Source organism: Acinonyx jubatus, chromosome C1, assembly GCF_027475565.1.
Source record: "Acinonyx jubatus isolate Ajub_Pintada_27869175 chromosome C1, VMU_Ajub_asm_v1.0, whole genome shotgun sequence".
NCBI classification, from domain to species: domain Eukaryota; kingdom Metazoa; phylum Chordata; class Mammalia; order Carnivora; family Felidae; genus Acinonyx; species Acinonyx jubatus.
In genome coordinates, this window is record NC_069381.1 from 98,461,123 (window position 1) to 98,482,496 (window position 21,374).

At 48.4% G+C, this 21,374-nt stretch overlaps 1 protein-coding gene across 1 annotated transcript in view; it reads left to right on the forward strand.

Annotated features, from left to right (window-relative positions):
• Positions 1-21,374, forward strand: part of PTGFRN (prostaglandin F2 receptor inhibitor) — an 86,959-nt gene that overhangs the window by 58,369 nt on the left and 7,216 nt on the right. Inside the window, exons 6-8 of the mRNA XM_027060835.2 lie at positions 4,811-5,236; positions 9,697-10,116; positions 18,312-18,419. Of these exons, the coding sequence (XP_026916636.1) occupies positions 4,811-5,236; positions 9,697-10,116; positions 18,312-18,419 (954 nt within the window). The remainder of the gene's footprint in view (positions 1-4,810; positions 5,237-9,696; positions 10,117-18,311; positions 18,420-21,374) is intronic.

A 21,374-nucleotide genomic window follows, 5' to 3' on the forward strand; every position in this document is an offset into this window, starting at 1 on the left:
CATCACCCTGGAGGTGAGAAGGAAAGCCATGGGAAGTTTACGGTACAGATGACCTGATACTTGTGTCCGCCTGGAGGTGGGTTGATTACTTACAATAGTCTCGGCCAGAGGCAGAGAGGGCCGGGATGAGGGCGGTGTTCATGAGGCTCCCACTTTTGTTCACAGATACTTACAGAGCACCTACTGTGTGCAGGTCCTGGAATGGGAGCAGTGTGAGGCTTAGGGCCCCTCGGAGTGGAGAGTTGGACACGGCACACGCCTTGAGCAGAGGTGACCTGGAGAGCGAATGGTGGGTGTGGCAGCAGGAACAGTAATTGGGAAGTTAGGAGGAGGAGCTGGCCGAGTCTGGAACGGGAGTCAGCTGTGTGTGCACGCGCATGTATGTGCGAGTGTGTATGAGTGTGTGCTTACGTATGGGTGTGCATGTGTTTGTGAACGTGTGCTTGCGTATGTGTGTGCGTGCGTGTGTGTATGAGTGTGCATGTGTATGAATGTGTGCTTATGTATGTGTGTGCATGCGTGTATGTACGAGTGTGTATGTGTATGAACGTGTGCTTATGTATGTGTGTGCATGCGTGTGTGTACAAGTGTGTACGTGTATGAACGTGTGCTTATGTGTGTGCGTGTGTGTGTAGGAGTGTGTGTGTATGAATGTGTGCTTACGTATGTGTGCATGTGTGTGTACGAGTATGTGTATGAATGTGTGCTTACATGCGTGTGCATGCGTGTGTACAAGTGTGTGTGAATGTGTGCTTATGTATGTGTGCATGTGTGTACGAGTGTGTATATGTATGAACGCGTGTTTGCGTGTGTCCATGCATGTATGAGTGTGTGTACGTATGCGTATGAATGTGTATGTGTGTGTGTAGTGTATGAATGTGTGCTTTGTGTGAGCATATGAATGTGCTTGTATATGTGAGCATGTGTGCATATATGAATGTGCGTATGTGTGTGCGTGCATGTATGAATGTGCTTGTGCATGTGTGTGCCTGCATGCATGTGTGTATTATATATTTGCATGCGTGTTTGTGCGCGTGTACATTGGCAGAGGCAGGTGGGGAGCGAGGTGATGGTACAAATGTGGTACGCTGGCCATGGCACGGACACACCCACCTGAGATGCCTAGAAGCCAGCTCTGTGCTGGTGTTCGGGTCTGAGCCTAAGGAGGAACCCAGAGGAGCAGCTGGGTTCCAGTATCCAGGGAATGAGCTGTGGGGGGGCCTCGTGGTCTGACCACAGATGTCACTGCTTCTCTACCATCCGTCTTTCATGGTAATTCTAATAGCTTTATTTTCAGCATGCCTCTGGAGGAATATGCTCAGGGGAAGAAAGTAAACCAGCAAGGACTGAAGGGCTTATTTAAAAAAATATTTGTGGGGGGGGGGGTGCCTGGGTGCTCAGTCAGTTAGGCGTCCAACTTCAACTCAGGTCACGATCTCACGGTTCGTGGGTTCGAGCCCCGCGTCGGGCTCTGTGCTGACAGCTCGGAGCCTGGAGCCTGCTTTGGATTCTGTGTCTGCCTTTCTCTCTGCTTCTCTCCCCCACTCATGCTCTGTCTCTCTCTCAAAAATAAACAAACATTAAAAACATTAGTTTGAAAAAATTAAAAAAAAAATTTTTTTAAGTTTGTTTATTTTTGAGAGAAAGAGACAGAGCGTGAATGGGAAGGGCAGAGAGAAAGAGGGAGACACAGAATCCGAAGCAGGCTCCAGGCTCCGAGCTGTCAGCACAGAGCCCGACGCGGGGCTCGAACCCACGAACCGTGAGATCATGACCTGAGCCGAAGTCGGACGCTTAACCGACTGAGCCCCCCAGGTGCCCCCTGAAGGGCTTATTTTTAAGAGCTGGTGACTGCTAAGGAAACAGAGGAAAAATCCGACAGCTTGCTTCTCGGCCATTTGGATGGTGCTGGTCATCCAGGCTTAGGTGACGGCACGTGGAGGGGAGCTGCCTCTGTGGGTGAGATTCCTGGTGATGGTACCATACCAGTGTCGTTGCCAGGCATGACATCCCGTGATGCTACAGGTCATTGTGCCAGTCAGTGGGAGTGAGAAAATAGTTTCGAAGACGGAACGTGGTTCATCCGGGAAGCGAGGCTGTCCTTGAAAGGCGTTAGAAAGGATATGGCCCTGGGTTCAGATCCCACTTTGGAGCTCTATGGGCACGTGACTGACGTCTTTAAAGCTCTGCTTCCTCAGATATGAGCTGGGAATGGTGAATGGTAGTTCGCCAATATGCACGTGTGTCCGTATATATACGTATATGTGTGTGTGCATAGGCATACACACACATACCAGGCACCAGTGTAAAGCACTTTTATGTATATTTTAACTCCTTTTTTAAAAAACATTTTATTTTTAAGTGATCTCTATACCCAACGTGGGGCTCGAACTTACAACCCTGAGATCAAGAGTCACACAGTCTACCGACAGAGCCAGCCGCATGCACCCTGTATAGTTTAACTCTTAGTCCTCACAAGCAGCATTGCGAGCCAGTAACTGCTACTATCTCTATTTTTATAGGTGAGGCACCAGAGAGGTTAAGTAGTCTGCCCAAGTGCACAGCAAGTAGATGGCCAAGCCAGGATTCGAACGGTCTGCCTCCGGATCCCTGGCTCTTCACCACTGCCCTTTACTGCCTCAGTTTGTTGTTCTGGTTAACATGGAACTACTTGAAGGGTGTTCGTGTTCTGCTCGTAATGGGGGTGGGATCCGTGCATGGCAGTGGCTTCTCCTGCCGTGTCACGAGCACTCTTGGTGTGGCTCTCCAGGTCAGTCCTGACAGAGCAGTGCAATCTTGCCATGCGCCCGGCCAGTCCACTGCTGTCCTTGCCGCGCGAGAGGAACCTGGTTGTCCCGTCTGCGCTCAGGTAGCTCTGGCAGTCTGCCAGGAGGAAAGGGTCTGAAGCCTGGGATGTAGGGTAATCTGGGAAGGTCTTAGGCACGGGACAGTGTAAAGGCATTGGGGTGGTATTTATTCCACAGGCGGTGTCATTGCCGAGGCAGCGTGGGGTGCCGGCCCTGTGCCCAGGAGGCAGGACACCCCCCAGCTGTGCGACTCTAGCACATTCACCTGTCCGATGAGGAGGCAGCGTGGCGTGGTGGCGTGCTGGCAGCCCATGCTGTTTCCGTAACCTCCACCCCGCGGCACGGCGTGCTCCCGTTGGTGGGCCAGGTCCCCTTGGTTTAACTATATATGCCACAGGGCCTACCCTCACTTGCAATGAAATGCTTGTGAAGATGCCATTTGAAGGTGTTAGGATTTTGCGTTCTTTCCATTTCCTGGCCACTGAATCGTTCTTGGAGAAGTCATGATGTTACACATTTTATTAGAGGTGTAAATCACAGAACAGTTCCTTGACCTCAGCAGTTTATAATCTGAATGAGTCATCAATAAAAGCAACGTTAAATAAAACTAAACTGTTTGGGGCGATGGGAATAAAGATCGCCGTAGCAGATGGAAAGTTCCCTTTAGGGAGAATTAGTTTTCTCCTGGCAGACCATATGCCACAAGAGAAGAATGTGACTTTCTATAAAAGCCAGGCAGCACACATTGATTGAGTGCCCGCTGCATACAAGGCTGTGTATCTGGCACTTGGGGAGGAGATCTTCAACGGTAATAACAGGGACGCTGCTGTACGAGCGTACCTCCACGGCTTATGGGAGCAGGGAGAAAGGGTGCGACACTCTGGGGACCCCGAAGGCGGACACAGAGGAGGGTACAGTGAAGGATGAGTGGAAGTTTGCAGGGTGGTCAGGAGGAGACGGCCACTGCCAGCAGGTGACCACAGTGGTGTGACACGGTGTGGGGGCTGGAGAACCTCAGATCGTTGAGAATGACCCGAGGAGGGGGTGGAAGGCCACAGAGAGGTTCTAATGCCAGTTCCTTGGCAAGTGTGGAGGAAGGCCTTGGGGACAGCAGAGACAGAAACGTGGAGTGGTAAAAATGGATGAGATGGGTGCAGCGAACCTCCGAGGAAGGAGGGTTTTCACACGAGGGAAGAATAAAAGTGAGACGGCTGTGACAGCAGTCAAGGGACGCCAGGAGGGCGCTGGCTTCCCTCCCACCCCCGGCAGAACGTGCACCTGGCAGGGAAGTGGCGTGGTCCCAAGAGAGCCCGCTCTGCTCTCCCGTGTGCAGGAACTATGTGGGAGAGTCACGTGGGGCAGCGAAGACAGTGTCGTGTGGGGAGGCTGTACTGACTACTGAACACACTGAGCGGAAAAAAGTCAGAGGACCAGGAAAGTGAGGATGAGAATCTGCAGGACGAATGGTGACCTGAGGGCCTTGCCTTTGGAGCCTGGCTAAGGGTGGCAGGAACCAGGCCAGGGTGGGGATCAGCCTCGAGTACTGGAATGCACTCTGGGATGGGGTTTTCCCATGCTGCTCCAGCGGGGGCTTTGGAGCTCTGTCGGCACAGCCTGGCAGGCTGGCTTTACCAGGCAAAACCTCGGTAGAGCATGAGCACTGAGCCTCTCGGCTCCCTCGCGGAAGACCGACCTGCTGGGGTAACTGACACAGCCCCCGAGCCTATGGAAAGGTCAGGACTCTGATTACAGGCATTTATTTGGCTTCTGGCCTTGGGAGGTTTCCCAGGTGGCAGCGTTGTGCAAGTTTTGCAGGAACTGACTCTAGATCCTTCCTCTCCAGCGCAAAGACTTTGATTCCCTTCACTGTGGTCAGTAGGATGGGCGTTTGAGGGTCAGGACGGGAGTAGCGCTTGTCTCATTCTTTTTGCTAATTCTTAGTATGTTGCTGTCTGGTTTTATTTATCCTGCCCCTTCCCCCTACCTCTCTCTCTCTCGTTCAGAACCAGACTATCAGGTGTACCTGAATGCTTCTAAGGTCCCCGAGTTTTCAGACGACCTCACGGAGCTGGAGTGCCGCATAGTGGACATGAAGAGCTTGCAGGCCAGCGTCCGTTTCACGGTGTCCTGGTACTACAGGGTGAACCGGCGCAGCGATGACCTGGTGGCCAGCGAGCTGCTTGCAGTCATGAACGGGGACTGGACGCTGAAGTACGGAGACCGGAGCAAGCAGCGGGCCCAGGACGGAGACTTTATTTTTTCTAAGGAGCGTACGGACACGTTCAGTTTCCGAATCCAAAGGACCACAGAGGAAGACCGAGGCAGTTATTACTGTGCTGTGTCCGCATGGACCAAACAGCGTAACGACAGCTGGGTCAAGAGCAAGGACGTCTTCTCCAAACCCGTCAACATATTTTGGGCATCGGAAGGTAGGCGCGTTGGTCTTGTTCAGGGACGGTCCGTTTTCTCGTTTGGGCCCGGTCATGCCACTGCGCGTTTTTACGTGCCCGGCCCACCTGCAGGCTCCCTTGCCGCCAGGAAGCCCAGAGAATGCAAACTCGAGCGACTACTGCATTTATCAACAGCGTGAACCCCTTCAAGAGGCTGATGCTCGAGGAGGCTCAGTCCCAGGGAGAGAGCTGGGGCTGGGTGGGTGGTAGACGCTCATCTCGTAGGTGCCCACAGTGTGGAGGGGCTCCGCCCTTGACACTTGCTCTGCTGGGTGGTCTGGGGTGTTTGCGGTGGGTTTGTGTCTGCGAGTTCCTGCTGGATGCAGGCACGTTTGCGGTGCCACAGATGAAAGGGCAGCCACAGGCCACTGCACCTGCCCCTGAGGCGTCAGTCATCCATTCAGAGAGATTGTTTCTGGGGAGAGGTGACAAGAACTTGGGGGAAGCAATTTTGTCTGCCTTGGGACGCCCGACTCATCAAGTCCTTCACTGCAGGGAGCCCAGGCTTCCTAGGTCCCCCTCGCGCCCGAGGTGTTACGTACCACATGCCCTTTGACACACCTCAATTGACTGGTTGCCACCCCCTCCGTACTACACGCCCACCCCCCCCAAACCCAAACAGGGCCCTCTCAGACTCCGTGGGATCTCCTGTTGCCTGAAGCTCAGCTTGGAACATTCCTTTCTCTTCCCCACCTGAAACATGACCAGCCTCGCTCTGTCCCCTGAGGCCGCTGTTTCCCCTGGGGTCTCCTGAGTAGAGGGGTTTCCTCCCCACGCTCCTTCTACAGCAGGGCCTATTCATCAGCTCATGCCACCCCCTCACTGGACTCCTGGTCCTCATTCCTTCTGGGAAGGGAGGCACTTTTGTTTCACGGCCACACGCTCCAGTCCTCTTACTGACTTGCTAGCTTCTCTCTGCGTACAGAGCTGGCCCACACTTCAGATGCACATTGCAAACACCCACGGAGCTTCCAAAAAACCCTGATGCCTGGGACGCCTGGGTGGCTCAATCGGTGAAGCGTCCGACTTCGGCTCAGGTCATGATCTCGCGGTCCGTGAGTTCGAACCCCGCTGTCTGTGCTGACAGCTCGGAGCCTGGAACCTGCTTCGGATTCTGTCTCCCTCTCTCTGCCCCTCCCCCACTCATGCTCTGTCTCTGTCTCTTTCTCTCTCTTTGTCAAAAATCAACAAACATTAAAAAAAAAACACCCTGATACTTAAGTCCCCCAAGGGGTACTGTCATAATTGGCCTGAGGGTATATGCAGTCTGGGCTTTGGAATTTTTAAATGCTGCCAAGCCACTTCTCCTATGTAGCCAGGGTGGAAAAGCCTGGTGAAGATAAACCTTTCTGTCTCAGTCCCCTGCCCTCCTCCCGAGTCATCGTGTCCTCTGTGTGGCTTGGTCATTTCCTCCCACGTTCACACCCTGCACTAGACCGTCTGAGTTGTGATCACCAAAAACCTTCCGCGCCCTCCATTCCAGGCATTCTGTTCAATAAACACACCTTCCGTTTCTTCCCACCACCCCCTCCAGTACTCCCGCATCAGCCCTTTAATCCTGCCGGACCGGCAGTCCATGACCTTGTATGTACTGGCCTTCATTTCTCTCTCCTGTCATAGCACCACTTGTCAAGGGCAGTCCAGTCTACACCTGTTGCCCTGTGTCATCTTTTTTTTTTTTTTTTTTAATTTTTGAGACAGAGAGAGAGCATAAGCAGGGGAGGGGCAGAGAGAGAGGGAGACACAGAATCCGAAGCAGGCTCCAGGCTCTGAGCTGTCAGCACAGAGCCTGACGCGGGGCTCGAACTCACGGACTGTGAGATCATGACCTGAGCTGAGATCGGACACTTCACTGACTGAGCCCCCCAGGTGCCCCTGCCCATTTTTTAATAGCCCCTGCTTTCATTCGGAGGTATGTCCGGGGGTGGAAGAGAGAGGGTAGATGTGCAGTCACCTCGCTTAGATTCCCAGCTAGCCGTCACCGCCCCCTTGCACGCTGAGCTCCCTTTTGCCCTGCTCTGGTTTTGCATGGTGCTCTGACCTAACCACGGGCCAGTTCAAAGCCGCCTGCTCTCCCTCCCACCTGCATTTGTCATTGGACAGAAACATTTAAACGTGTGGGCTGGCTTCTCTTTAAATCTCGGATCCTTTATGGCAACGGAGCTCTCAACGCTGCCTGGCAATCATTCTGCACTTCCCTAATCTGTTCACTTCCCTCCTCTCCACAGTGATTATTGCATACCACCTTCTCTGAAATCCTCTCCCAGCCTTACCCTCAGCTGTTTGCCCTGCTTTCTCTTTCCCTAAAGAAGCAGAAACCATCAGAGGAGAATTTCCCCACGCTCGCCCCCAGCCCAGGTCCTAGCAAAGGGCAGCTTCTCCTACCGGTCAGACATGTGGCTCCCCCCTCTTCTGTTGTCAACATTACTACAATTTCCAGACCTTTCCTGTTGACCTATAAACGTACTGTTAGACCTCTTGTCTTTTACTTTTGTATTTTATGAGGTAACTTTTTTAATATTTATTTTTGAGAGTGGCGGTGGGGGGGGGGAGGGGGAGGAGAAGAGAGAGAAGGCGACAAGTTCTGAAGCAGGCTCCACGCTGTCAGCACAAAGCTCCACGTGGGGCTTGAACTCACGAACCATGAGATCGTGACCTGAGCTGAAGTGGGATGCTCAACCAACTGAGCCACCCAGAGGTCCCTTTAAAGGAATTTTTTTTAAGTTTATGTATTTATTTTGAGAGATAGAGAGCATGCATGCATGTGCATGTGCAGGGGAGGGGCAGAGAGAGAGAAAGAGAGAGAGAGAGAGAGAGAGAGAGAGAGAGAGAGAGAGAGAATCCCAAGCGGGCTCCATGCTTAGCGTGGAGCCTGACTCTGGGGCTTGAACCCACGAACTGTGAGATCATGACCTGAGCCGAAATCAAGAGTTAAATGCTTAACTGTGTCACCCAGGTGCCCCTATAGAGTAATTTTGATCTCACTTCACCCTCCATCTTTCCGTTCCCCAAGCCCCTTGGCCCCCACTCACTGCTCTTTCTTTCGTTTTATAGCCAAAGCATTTGATTTGTCTGTACTGGGTGTCTCCAGTTCCTTTTTTCCTGTTCCTTCTGGCACCTGCCCTGATCAGGCTTTTGTCCCCGGTCCTCATGTTAAGATCGCTAGTGATTGACATACTGCACAATCCAGTTGTTGGCTGTCCTACTTGACTTAGGATTTAGTGCTGGTGATCATTCCCTCCTCCCAGAAGTACTTTGGTTTTTCCTTGGCCGTGGTACGCCGTCCTCTCTGGTCTTCCCTTGGCTTTGGGACAGTGTCCTCCCTAGGCTTCCCTCCTATCTCACAGCTCTTCCTTCTCCGCCTCCTTTGCTGGCTCGTCTTCATTTTCTCACACATGATCCCCCGCTAACCATACTGTATATTTTATTTATTTATTTTGTTCCTCTTCCTCTGCTAGCATATAAGGCATTCTTTGTTTATTGCCAGTACCTGGAATATGGGAGGCTCTAAGTACTTGGGTAATTAATCAGTGGATTACCAAACTCATGGGAGAACCAAGAAAGAATGTGGGTGGCTCCGTGGGACCTCAGGAACCAGTGACACTGGACAGACACTATATAACACACGTGTTCTGCCTAATAGGTTTGGTGCAAAAACCCAATATAAAAATTTCAGTTTCTAGCTAGGCAGATTATAGAATTAATAATCTTATTAAAGGATAAAAAGAGTATGTTTAATTCATTTATTCATCCATTCAACCAATACTGAAGTACCTTCCGCGTGCCTGACATTGAGCTGTCATAATATAGATGACTCCTAATGTGTATATGCTTAGGGATTTCTGTTTTCACAGAGAAGCAGGGAGTAATGTGCTTAAACGTAAAGTTAGTGTAGCCATGGACACTCGCCCAAAATGTTAAAACAGTGTCTCTGTGGGAAGGACTAGAGCTACAGGTGCGTATTCCAGTCACTTGAGTAATAACCCCATTCTGACCGAGAGCATCATATGATGAAACAGAAAGAACCCATTTCTCCCTTGCTCTGCTCCTCCCAGCGGACTCTCCCTCACCCAGCAGAACCTCAGGGGAGGGCAGGCAACTGGCATGGCCTAGAGTCCCCCTTGGGTGATGGGTTCAACCACGTCTCCTCCCGTCCTCTAAGCGTCAGCTCTGCCTCCTGTCCTTGAGGGCACCGCAAGTCTCCCAGATTCCCTCACGCCCACCAAATCGTTCCAGTCTCTTCTGCTTCATCTAGCATGGTGGCCTGTAGCCTGCTTCCAGATCCGTGTGGTTTTCCTTCCGGGTTTCCGGATTTTCTTAAGTGCTGTCGTGCGGCAGTTTGCGCCTAAATTCCAATTCCCCCGTCATTGTGCTCTCAGACGTACGTCCATTTTAACCAGGCCTGTTGGAAATCACCTCTTTCTGGTGCTTCGTTCCAGATTCCGTGCTTGTGGTGAAGGCAAGGCAGCCAAAGCCTTTCTTTGCTGCAGGAAATACATTTGAGATGACGTGCAAAGTGTCTTCCAAGAATATTAAGTCGCCGCGCTACTCTGTTCTCATCACCGCTGAGAAGCCTGTTGGGGACCTCTCCAGCCCCAATGAAACCAAGTACATCATCTCCCTGGACCAGGATTCCGTGGTGAAGCTGGAGAACTGGACAGACGCATCGCGGGTGGATGGCGTTGTGCTCGAGAAGGTGCAGGAAGATGAGTTTCGTTATCGAATGTACCAGACTCAGGTGTCGGATGCGGGGCTGTACCGCTGCGTGGTGACAGCCTGGTCTCCTGTCCGGGGCAGCCTGTGGCGAGAAGCAGCAACCAGTCTGTCCAACCCTATTGAGATCGACTTCCAGACTGCTGGTGAGTAGGGAGCCCTGTTGAACCTCACACTGAACTAGAGAGACCCTAGGATCTTGATCCAGTGGCTTACTTTTTTTTTAAATGGCTTTCTTTATTGAGGTGTGATTCACGTGCCATACAGTTTACCCATTCAGAGGGCATAATTCAGTGGCTTTGAGGACAATCACAGCTGTGAAGCCATCACCACAGTCGATTGGAGAACATTTTCCTCATACGCCTGCAGAAATCCTGTACCCCTCCTCCGACACCCTTCAATCCCTAGCCTCCCAGCAAGCACTCCCCTTCTTTCTGTCTCTATACACGTACCCGTTCTGGACACTTTACGTTAATGGAATATAATATATGGTCTTCATGTCTTTTTTTTTTCTTCCACCTTAACATAGAGTTTTCTGTTTTTTGTTTGCCTGTATTCTTAATTGTTAAACAGTGTCCTCAGGGATATCCATGTTGTAGCATGTATCAGTAATTCATCCATTTTTATGGCTGAATAATACTCCAGTGTGCAGAGACACGACGTTTTCTTTGTCTGTTTATCAGCTTGTGGCCATTCGGGTGTTTTCTAGTTCCTGGACCATTGCGAATAATCCTTGTGAATATTCGTGTATCAGTTTTTGTGTGTAAAAACTACCTTTTTTTTTTTTTTTTTTAAATAGATGAACCCAAACTCAGCTATTTTAGAACCTTTAGAGAACACGGTGGAGTACAAAGAGAAGAGGGAGCTGAACCCCCAGAGGGGTTGTAAATGGCTTGCCAGAAGTGCAAGGTTCAGAGCCAAGACCCCCGTGGCATCCAGCCCCATAGCTTTCACTCTTTAGTGGGTCTTTAGGGGTCCCCAGGACTGAAGGTGATGGGCACTAGTTTTGGTCCAACTTACAGAGCAGTATTTCCCCGCAGGGGGTGAGCTTCTGACCTTATGCCTCCCCTTGCTTTGGGACTGGAGAAAGATTTCCCGTCAGTTAATTGAGTTACCAGAGCTGTGGTGGTATGGATGAATGAATGTACCTGTCACCAGTTCGTTAGGAATAGTTATTGGTGGTGTTCATGTATGGGAAGATCAGTTAAAACAAGGGCATTTTTGTGTCTATTTCCGACTTGATTTTATCTTTGGTTAAGTAGAATGTTTTTATGCTGTAAGGCGGAAAGGCCCACTTTTTTTTTTTTTTAATGGCATGGATACATAGAGAAATGTTTCTTTTTCATCTGTGTAATTCATGAAGCTCTTCTGAAATCTCTGCCTATGTGTGTGCATTTTGGTAGGTAGGTCAGTTAAAAGTTTTTGATCCCCAGTTTTGTTTAGGATATCAAGGTGAAACGATCATCATTTGTGAGTTTAATGTTGAATGTTTTCAGTCAATCTCCCATGAATCCCAGGGAGAAATTTCTGAACGTGTACATTTATACTCACCTGTAAAAATTCAAGTGTTAATTGAATCAGCATAGTGAATACGAGATATTTGTTGAATTAAATGATTACCTTTTATATTAAAAGTAAACTAGACCTTAAAGTTTATTTTTTTCTGTTAAAGTTATTTTTTTAGTATTATTTTGTATTAACATAAACTTTAATACTATAATGAAATTATCTTGGGGTACCTGGGTGGCTCAGTTGGTTAAGCATCCGACTCTTGATTTTGGCTCAGGTCATGATCTCATGGTTCCTGAGTTTGAGCCCTGTGTTGACATCAGACGCTGTGTTGATAGCTGATAGTATGGAGCCTACTTGGGATTCATTCTCTCTCTCTGTCACTCTCTCAAAATAAATTTTAAAAAAACTTAAAAAAAATTATCTTCTGGCATTTTCTAATCCGTTAACCTTTAGGTTACTGAAGAGGAAATATTGATTTAAACCCTGAGATTTGGAAAGAGCAGAGAAAGTGCAAGTTTCTTTTGTTGTGTATTTGCTTGTTTGTTTTTTTAATAATAGCTTTATTGAATTACAGTTAACACATTGGAAAAGTCACCCATGTGAACTGTACAATTGAGTAGTTTTTAGTATATTCACAGAGTTGTGCAACCGTCCACAATCTCTTCTGGAATTTTTCATCGCTCCAGAAAGAAACTCGACTCATTAGTACTCCCCGCCCCCACCCCCAGCCCCCCGCAGCCACTAATCTTTCTGTCTCTGTAGAGTTGCCTCCTCTGGACATTTCACATAAATTGAATCACATATGTGGACATTTGTGCCTGGCTTCTTTCATTTTACATGATGTTTTCAAACGTCCATGTTAGGGCGTGTGCCATTGCTTCATTCCTTTTCGTGGCTGAATAGTATTCCATTGTGTGGCCGTCCCACATTTCGTTTATCCATTCATCTGTTGATGGACATTAAGTTGTTTCCACTCTTTGGCTACTGTGAATCATGCTGGCATAAGCTTTAGCGTACAAGATTTTGGATGGACACGAGGGTTCATTTCTCACCGAGGAGTGATGCTGGGTCATATGGTAGCTCTCTTTAACTCTGAGGAACTGCCATGTTTGTTTTCCAAAGCAGCCGCTCAGTTTTATATTCCCACCGGCAACGTGTGACGGTTCTAAGTGTTCCGCATCCTCACCAACCCTGGTATTCTCCATCTTTTCTAGAAGAGCCAACCTGGTGGGTATGTGAAGTAGTATTTTATTGTGGCTTTAATTTGCATTTCCCCAATGACTGTTGATGTTAGGCATCCTTTCGTGTAGTTATTGGTCATATGTGTATCTTCTCTGGAGAAATGTCTGTTCAGATTGTTTACTCATTTTTAAATTGAGTTATTTATCTTTTTATCATTGGTTAGTTGAGTTTTTCATATGGTCTGGATACAAGCCCCTTCACAGATACATTGTTTAAAAATACCTTCTCCCCGTCTGGGTAGTCTTTTCACTTTGTTGATGGTATCCCTTGAAGCATGCAACCTTTTAATTTTGATGAAGTCCAATTTAGTTTTTTCTTTTTTTGTTTATGTTTTTGGTGTCTTGTCCAAGTAACGATTTCCTGATCCAAGGTTGTGAAGATTTATGGTTCTGTTTTCTTCTAACAGTTTTACGTTTCAACTCTTAACATTTAGGGCTATGATCCATTTTAGTTAATTTTTGTGTATGGCAGGGGAAGGGATTCAGTTTTGCCTTGTTACATGTGAAGAACCAGCTGTTCTTGCACCATCTGTTGAATAGCCTCTTCTTTTCCCCTTGACTTGTCTTGGCACACTTGTCAAGAATCATTTACCCATAAGTGTAAGGGTGTTTTTAGACTCTCAGTTCTATAACATTGCTTTGTATGTCTGTTCCTATACCAGTACCACATTGTTTGATTACTGAGCTGTGAGGTAAGTTTTGAAATCAAGAAATATGAGCCTTCCCAACTTTGTTCTTTTTCAAGATTGTTTTGGCTTTTCTAGGTCCCTTGCATATCTGTATGAATTTTAGGATCACCCATTAATGTCTGCAAAAATGACAGCTGGGACTTTCATAGGACTTCTGTTGAATCTGTAGATCAGTTTGGAGAGTATTGCCATATAACAGTACTGCCTTCCAATCCATGAACATGGTACATGTTTTTATTTATTTGGGCCTTCTTTAATTTCTGTCAGTGATGTTTTATAGTTGTCAGCATACAAATCTTGAACTTCTTTCATTAAATTTATCCTAAGTATTTTATTTTTTGATGCTATTGTAAATGGAATTGCTATTTATTTATTTACTTACTTACTTATTTATTTATTTAGAGGGAGGGAAGGAGAGAGGGAGAGAGGGAGAAAGGGAGAAAGAGAATCCCAAGCAGGTTCCATGCTGTCAGCACAGAGTCCAACATGGAGCAGGAGCCCACGAACCAGCAGATCATGACCTGAGCCAAAATCAAGAGTTGGACGCTCTACCGACTGAGCCACCCAGGCACCCCTGGGATGGCTCTCTTAATTTCCTTTTCTGTTTATTCGTTGCAAGTGTATAGAAAGAAACACAACTGATTTTTGTATATCGATGTCAGGTTCTGCAACCTTTTATATTGATGTCAGACTCTGTAACCTTGTTGGACTTATTATTAGTTTTAATTGGTTTTTTTTTTTGGTTGATTCCTTGGACTGTTTTAAATACAATGAAATGGCATCTGTGAATAAAGACAATTTTAATTTTTCCTTTCCAAACTGAATGCCTTCTAATTCTTCTTCTTGCCTAATTGCCCTGGCTAGCATCTCTAGTACAATGTTGAATGGTAGTGGCACGAGAGGATATCCTTGTGTGGTTCCTGATCTTACGGGGAAAGGTTGCAGTTTTTTACCATTAAGAATCATTGTAACTGTGGGTTTTTCATAGATGCCCTTTATTGAGTTGGGGAAGTTTCCCTTCATTACTGGTTTGGTGAGTGGTTTTTTTTGTTTGTTTTTGTTTGTTTGTTTGTTTGTTTTTACCATGAGAGATGGTGAATGTTGTCAAATACTTATTCTGTATCTATTGATATTCAGAGGATTATGTGGTCTTTGTCTTTCATTCATGTATCTGTTTTACTCTCTATAGGAGTTTATTCCATCTTGTTTTACATTTGTTATTTGCTGTTTCTCTCGAATTGTTATGGGAAAGAAGGGAGACATAAGATCTTTTTATTCCTGGGTGAGGAATGGGTATTGAATGTATTTCTCAATTCTTTAAATCTCTGCACAACAGATAAAATGATAAAAGGTTGAACACTGGCTTCGGTCTTAGACTGGCTAAGGTTTTTATTGTATTTAATCTATGCAGTTGTCATGGCCAGTTCACAGTTGAGTTAGGAGAAGTTGCCATCAGATCCTTCCAGCACAGTGCCCTCACCCCGATTGACTCCCAGCAAGCACTGACTTGATATTGAAGAGTGTTTGCTTCCTAAAAATCAGCAGCACGCCATAAGAGCCATATGACAAAGAGGTCCTTCCTGGTGTCCACCTTTCTATCCTCTGGTTTGGGGGTACTTGCATCTTGGTACGAGGACAGTGTTTCCCAAGGGGCCCTGCTGAGTCATGAATTTCACTGACCCAAAGTGTCAGGGGGAAATATGGATTAAATGTTATGGTGTTCAAGGTTTTGGCCTTTCAAAAAGGATAATACGAAAGCTCTTCTCCTTAAAAGAGAAAAAATTTTAAATATGATACAGTAGAGAAGGAAAAGAATTACCCATAACCTACCAGACCTTGTTAATTGGTGTTGTCTGTCTTCCTAGAAATCTTCTCTTAACGTGTTTTCTTCATGACTGTGACTTCAGGCCGTATATACATTTTCATGATCTGCTTTCCCGCCTTAACCTTATAAGATACGTATTTTTCATGTTAAAACGAATTCTAGGTAAATAACAACTTTAATGACTACACCTCCTAGAAAATTTAGTTAACCATTACCCTATTGATGGACATGCGGGTGGCCTACAGTTTGGGCTTTCACAAAAACACTGCTGTTTATAACCTTTTTTTTAGGGGCTGGAGTTGGAACATGGTCCTGTCGGTGTTTGTATTTAAAAACTAAGTGGTCCGTGTGCTTACTCTCTGCAGACTAGGAATCGGGGGACATCTAGTGACTCTGATTGTTCACTTACATTCTCTGTGCCGACGTCTGTCATCTGTGAAGTTAACCAAATTCCCTCGCAAAAATAGCATTACCACAGAAATTGACCATAATAAAAATATTTCCAAGGCTGGCATAAAGACCCATATTAACAGCAAGTTGTTGATTTCATTAGAAGGAAGTGCACCGCCGTTTATATATCACAATGAAGGCCTTTTCCCAGACCCTTGTCTGCATCGTGAGCCGTAGCACAAGTGCTCCGTTGTTCCCACAGCCGTAGCCGCTAGGGGAAATGACAACCATAACTTGTGACCTACAAGGCATTTTGGGTTTTCTTTGGACATACAAAGAAACGAAAGTGAAATTTGTCCAAATTGGTAAGTCTTCCTTTGCGGGTTCAAATTTAGAAACCCAAATCCATGATGAGGATCTTCCTGCTTTATTATCATTTTGTGGTGTGTCAGAAGGGGGCTGGACACTTCCAGAAAGCCCCTTGGTGGAGCTCTGTTTCTAGTCAGAGAAAACATGTGGTCCTCACGGGTCACCTTGGCTGCTACTAACGTGCACTCTCAGGGAGCCATCCAGGTAGATCAAATCCAGGCTGGTCAGGACCTGTGGGAACCGTGGCTGGGAGGGCAGTTAATTGAAGGGCAGGCCGTCCACACGTAGGTCAGGCTTCCCTCTTCTCTCTGCTTTCATCCCTTTCCCCATGCCCGGGACCGCCATTCCGTCATGATCCCCCTGCCCTGCCCCCAGAGTTGATGCCCTCCTGCTGCCCGTGGTTCATCTGAACTCTCCCCACAACCTGCTCAGGGCTGCCCCACCCCCCTGGGCTGCCGTCTCCTCCGCCCGCCCTTTGCCTTTCTCCCAGCAGAACAGACCACTCTGGTCCTTGGTGTGAGGAAAGCAATCCGAGCAGTTCATCTTCCCGCTCACGGTGAAGTGAAAATACAGCCTTTTCGACTCTGCCTCGTTGGTTCGCATGACCTTCACACTCTTTCTCGGTCATTTCTTGTAGGTGTTAAAAAAAAAAAAAGTACTTCCTCCTCTTTGATGATCTGATTTAAAAGATAGTAATCACAATATGTTTAGCTTTGAATGAGTTTCAGAATCTGTGTCCAGGGCCATCTCTTTTTGCTTCCCAGGAAACCCAAGAGAAGTCCCATAGGTATTCTGGAACCTTCTTCAGGTTTGCCTGTTCTGAGATTTTAGAAATTAGAATAAGGTAAATACTGAGCTCTTCGGATCAGGTTGGCTGAAAGCTACGTAATGCTGCCACTTAAAACCGAGGAGTAAAAGGAGTGAAGACGATAGGAGCCAGATTGCGGCCGTGCAAAGGGATACTTTTTTTTTTTGAAGTTTTTTTTATTTTTTTAATTTTTATTTAGAGAGAGAGAGAGAGACAGAGAGACAGAGAGAGACAAAGAGAATGAGAATGAGCAAGGGAGGGGCAGAGAGAGAGGGGAACGGAGGATCTGAAGCCGGCTCTGTACTGACAGCAGTGAGCCCAATGTGAGCCTCGAACTCACAAACCGTGAGACCATGACCCGAGCCAAAGTCAGAAGCTCAACCAACTGAGCTACCCAGGTGCCCCATATTTTATTCTTAGGGAGAGGGGGAGGGAGGGAATCCCAAGCAGGCTCCGCACCATCAGTGCAGAGTCCAACGTGGGGTTCGATCTCACAAACTGTGAGATCATGACCCGAGCCGAAACCAAGAGTCAGCCGCCCAACCAAATGAGCCACTCAGGCACCCTGGGATACTTTTTTTTTTTTTTTTAATTTAATAAGTCACTTACTTATGTCTAGTAATCAAATAGCATAATAGCAATGATATCTACAGTCAGATGCATCTAACTGACTCTGTGGCAAATATTATGAAATTCTAGCACTAAATTCTCTTTATGTGTTCACTCTTTATACTTCCAATTTTGTTGCTCATTTTTGTGCTCACAACTCGAAAGCTTGGAGTACCTGTGCCCTATACAGTTAGCACACTTTGAGTAGCACCATCTTCTGGCCTCTGGAAGAAGGAGAAAGTTCTTTTTTTAAAGCAAACTGAAAGTCAAGGAGAGGTGTTCTCAGGAAGGTGTGCGAGACCGATCCTGTGTGGGTAGTGTTTTGAAGCAATACCCATGCTGCCTCGATTTCCCCTGACAGATTGGAGCCTGTGGTGCCCGCCAGTGCCCCCTACAGTGTCGTCATTGTTGGCAAGTTGGTCTGCTCACTGGATCTCAGCCTCCTAACGGCAGAGCCCCTGTCCCCAGCACAGCGAGGCCGCTCTCCCCGTCGGGGGCCAGAAGTGTCCCCAGTCCAGTCCTGTTCCCTCTGCTCTCCTGCCACCTTGGCCTGGAGGTGACCCGCACAGAAGCAGAAGCAACCCAGGCTGTATCAGGCTGGCAGGTGGGGGTGGCCTTCGAATGGGACCACGGTTGTCATCAGAGAAGAGGTACGGGAAAAGCCAGAAGCAAAAGTAATTCTATAGGAAGAGTTCTGTGGTGGCTGTAATGAAGAGGACGCTCATTTGACTGTGCGTGATGCACGTGTCTCTCTGAAGAGAAGCAAAGCCACCTTAGACCGCCACCTAGCCCAGGTCCGAGGAAGGCGGGCCACATTTAGATGGCCATTAGAGCGCCAGGAATGGAATTTAAACACGAGTGTGAACGGGAATAATGAGGTGCCATCACTGTTTTCCAGGTCCTATATTTAATGCCTCCGTGCATTCAGACACACCGTCGGTTATCCGGGGAGATCTGATCAAGCTGTTTTGTATCATCGCTGTTGAAGGAGGAGCGCTGGATCCAGGTATTTCTCTCTGTCTTGCCTCCTGCTCCATCTTGCTTTCCCTGAATGTGTCTCGTGTCTTCCCACTGTGTTGCGTAGACCTGGAGGCCAGGGATTAGACTCTCTGCTGATCCCAAATTGCCTAGCTCAGGACTTGGTACTCAGTAGGTGTTTAATAAATACTTGTCGATGGAGGCATCTGTGCGTTAGATGATTCCAGACACTGGAACATGAGCTCTCAAGGCAATCAGTGGGCCACTTCCGGGGCCGATTCAAGCTGCTTTGAAACCTACCAGCAGAGTCCAGCCCCTTTCCCTGGTCTTTCATTCATTTATTCATTCAGAGATGCATTGAGCGTCTTCTGTCAACAGGTGCTGGGAATAGAGGAGGCACTAGAACACTCCACGGCTCTTCTCACGGAGCTTGCCACCTGATTAAGGAGACAGAAATCACCATATAACGTAATATCAGGTGGTGTTAAGTCTGTGATGAAATACAGAGCAGAGTAAATGGGGCGAGCGACCAGGCGGTGCTATTGTTTAAATTCTTGGGAAACCTTTGTAAACCTTTTCTTTGCAAAAAATATTAGCACTGCCAACAGGACGCCTGGGAGCCGTGGGCCATCAGTCTTACACCTGTTCTGCCTGGCCCCCTTCAGCGACCAGTCGGTGTCTTCGCCTGACACTTAGACCCGCAGGGTTTGAAAGGAATCAAGCTCTGCGCAGAGACCACTGGATGCGTGGCCCTGGGGTGGGCACGGGAAGCAGGTTTTCATTCTGTATTCAGGGCAGGTTGTAAGCAACGCGAGGACGGCCTGCAGGGAAACCAGAGTGAACGGCATGATCCCTCTGGCATCGAGCAGCGGAGGCCTGGGTGGCCGCAGGCCCTCCGGCCCGCGGTTCGGGTAGCCACTACTGCAGGGTCAGCAGTTATGTTCCATAAAGGGTTCCGGTGAGAGGTATTTTTGGCCTCGTGGGAGGCCTGCAGCAGTCACCTCTGCGGCAGTCACCTCCGCAGCAGTCACCTCCGCAGCGAGAGCAGCCGCGGACAGTATGTAAGCAAATGCGCTTGGCTGTGTTCCACCGAAGCTTTATTGACAAAAATAGGTGATGGGCTGGGTCTGGCCCGCGGGCTGCAGGTTACGGACCCCGGGACTGGCTGGTTGATACCGAATTGGTTCTTGCAGGGAGCCTCAACATGGTTGAGTTTTAGAGGTGGGAGAAAGAAGAATTGGTGAAAAAGAAAAGAAGTCCCTCCGAGCCACCAGTTGGTTAGCTCTGTTCTCAAGGTGCGGGGTAGGGTGCCTCGGTCTCGAATAAGCTGAGATGTGGACTGGGGGGGAGGGGGGGGACAGAGTGGGATTCAGAAGTAGAAACGGAAGTGAAAGTAATAGAGGCTGGCAGGAGGAGGGGAGGTACATCCTTTTCAGCGGTTGGTACCATGTTTACCCTTGAAGCTCGTTTGTGACACGTGCAAAAATAAATCATGTAAATGTTCATTCTCAGCAAATTAATGGGTCCCCATATATTAATCATGCCCTTAATATAAGAGTCTTTTCCCCCAGGGTAATTACCGAAGCTATAGGTGGCTGTTATCATGCAGATCACAGTTTTCCAGAACTTTGCACCCGTGGACGGTGTGGGTGGAAGATTCTGAATAATTAAGCACACGCTATAATTCAGTTTTTCCTCATGCATCCGATGGGCCGTGAAGGAATTCTCTTTTGGAAAGGACGTATCACATACATGGGCCAAGCGCCAAGGCGCTCTTGTGCCCAGAAGGGGAGGGACGAGGCAGATCGTGTGGCCCTTTAGAGTCAGTGTCTTAGGTCACGCCCTCTAGAAGCAAAGCCCCGAGACAGGTGTGCAAGTGATTCATTGAAGTTGTGCGCCCAGGGAGTGAGGGAGTCCAGGCGGGCAAGGGAAGGAAGCCAGGCAAAGACGTGACTTCAGAACGAGTCTTAACTCCCCACGGCGAGTTCTGGCGCGTGGGTTGTACCACAGAGTATGGCCTCCTTGAGGTGAGGGACTGGGCTTTTAGATGCCCGCCGTCAGTCAGCCACTGTTCACGGGCTGAACGGTTGGGGAGCAAGGGTGTTGCCTAACCTCCAGGAGGTGGCTTCCGTCAGCTGAGGCTGACCCTCGGCAAGAGGGCACGGGTGTGAGAGTGTTAGCAGTCAGCACCGTCAGCAGCTGGTCGGGGCGGGCACCGCGAGCCTCTGCTACAGGCGCTAACGCCCTCCCTGTTAGCACCTGTTTGTGGACCCTGTGTGTCGTACTGTGGAGGTAGGGCTAGTGAGCGCTTCCTACGTGCCAGGTGCTGTTCTAAGCATCTTGCAGAGATAGCTAACTTAACCACGGTGAAGCTGTTAATACTCATTTTACAGCCGAGGAAACTGAGCCGCGGGGAATTAAGTCACTCCTCCAGGCCACGTGGCTCGCCAGTACTGGTCCAGCCCGGGAGCCTGGCCCTCCAGGCCAGCCTCAGCTCTGTGAGGCGCGGCGGGACTGGGGCACGAATCGGAGCCCACATAACGGGGACAGCAGTTGTGACTTTGCCTTTGTAACCGCCCCGCGTCCCCAGGCGACAGCTGCACTGAGCACGTGACCATGATCCCGGGGGCCCCCTCTGCCCTGGCACCGTGAGGGCGTGAGGATGTTGACAGCACTTCCTCTGCCCCCCCTTCCCCCGGGGAGTTGGTCTTCTTGGCAAGAGATGACCCACACACTGAGAGCAATCCAATTTTCTGCTCAAGTGCCACAGCGGACGAGGGGGAGGGAAAGCAGGTATTTTGAGCGTTGGTGTGGAGAGCTGTCATCCTGTGGGTAGGGAGCTGAGGTTTGCTCTGGCGCTTAGCATTTTCAGAGCAAGTTGGAAAGGACTTAACCATGTGGATAATTTTGTACAAAGTCTTGCTTTTGTTTTTTTTCTTTTATTTTTTTCTTTTATTTTTTTTAATTTTTTTTTTTCAACGTT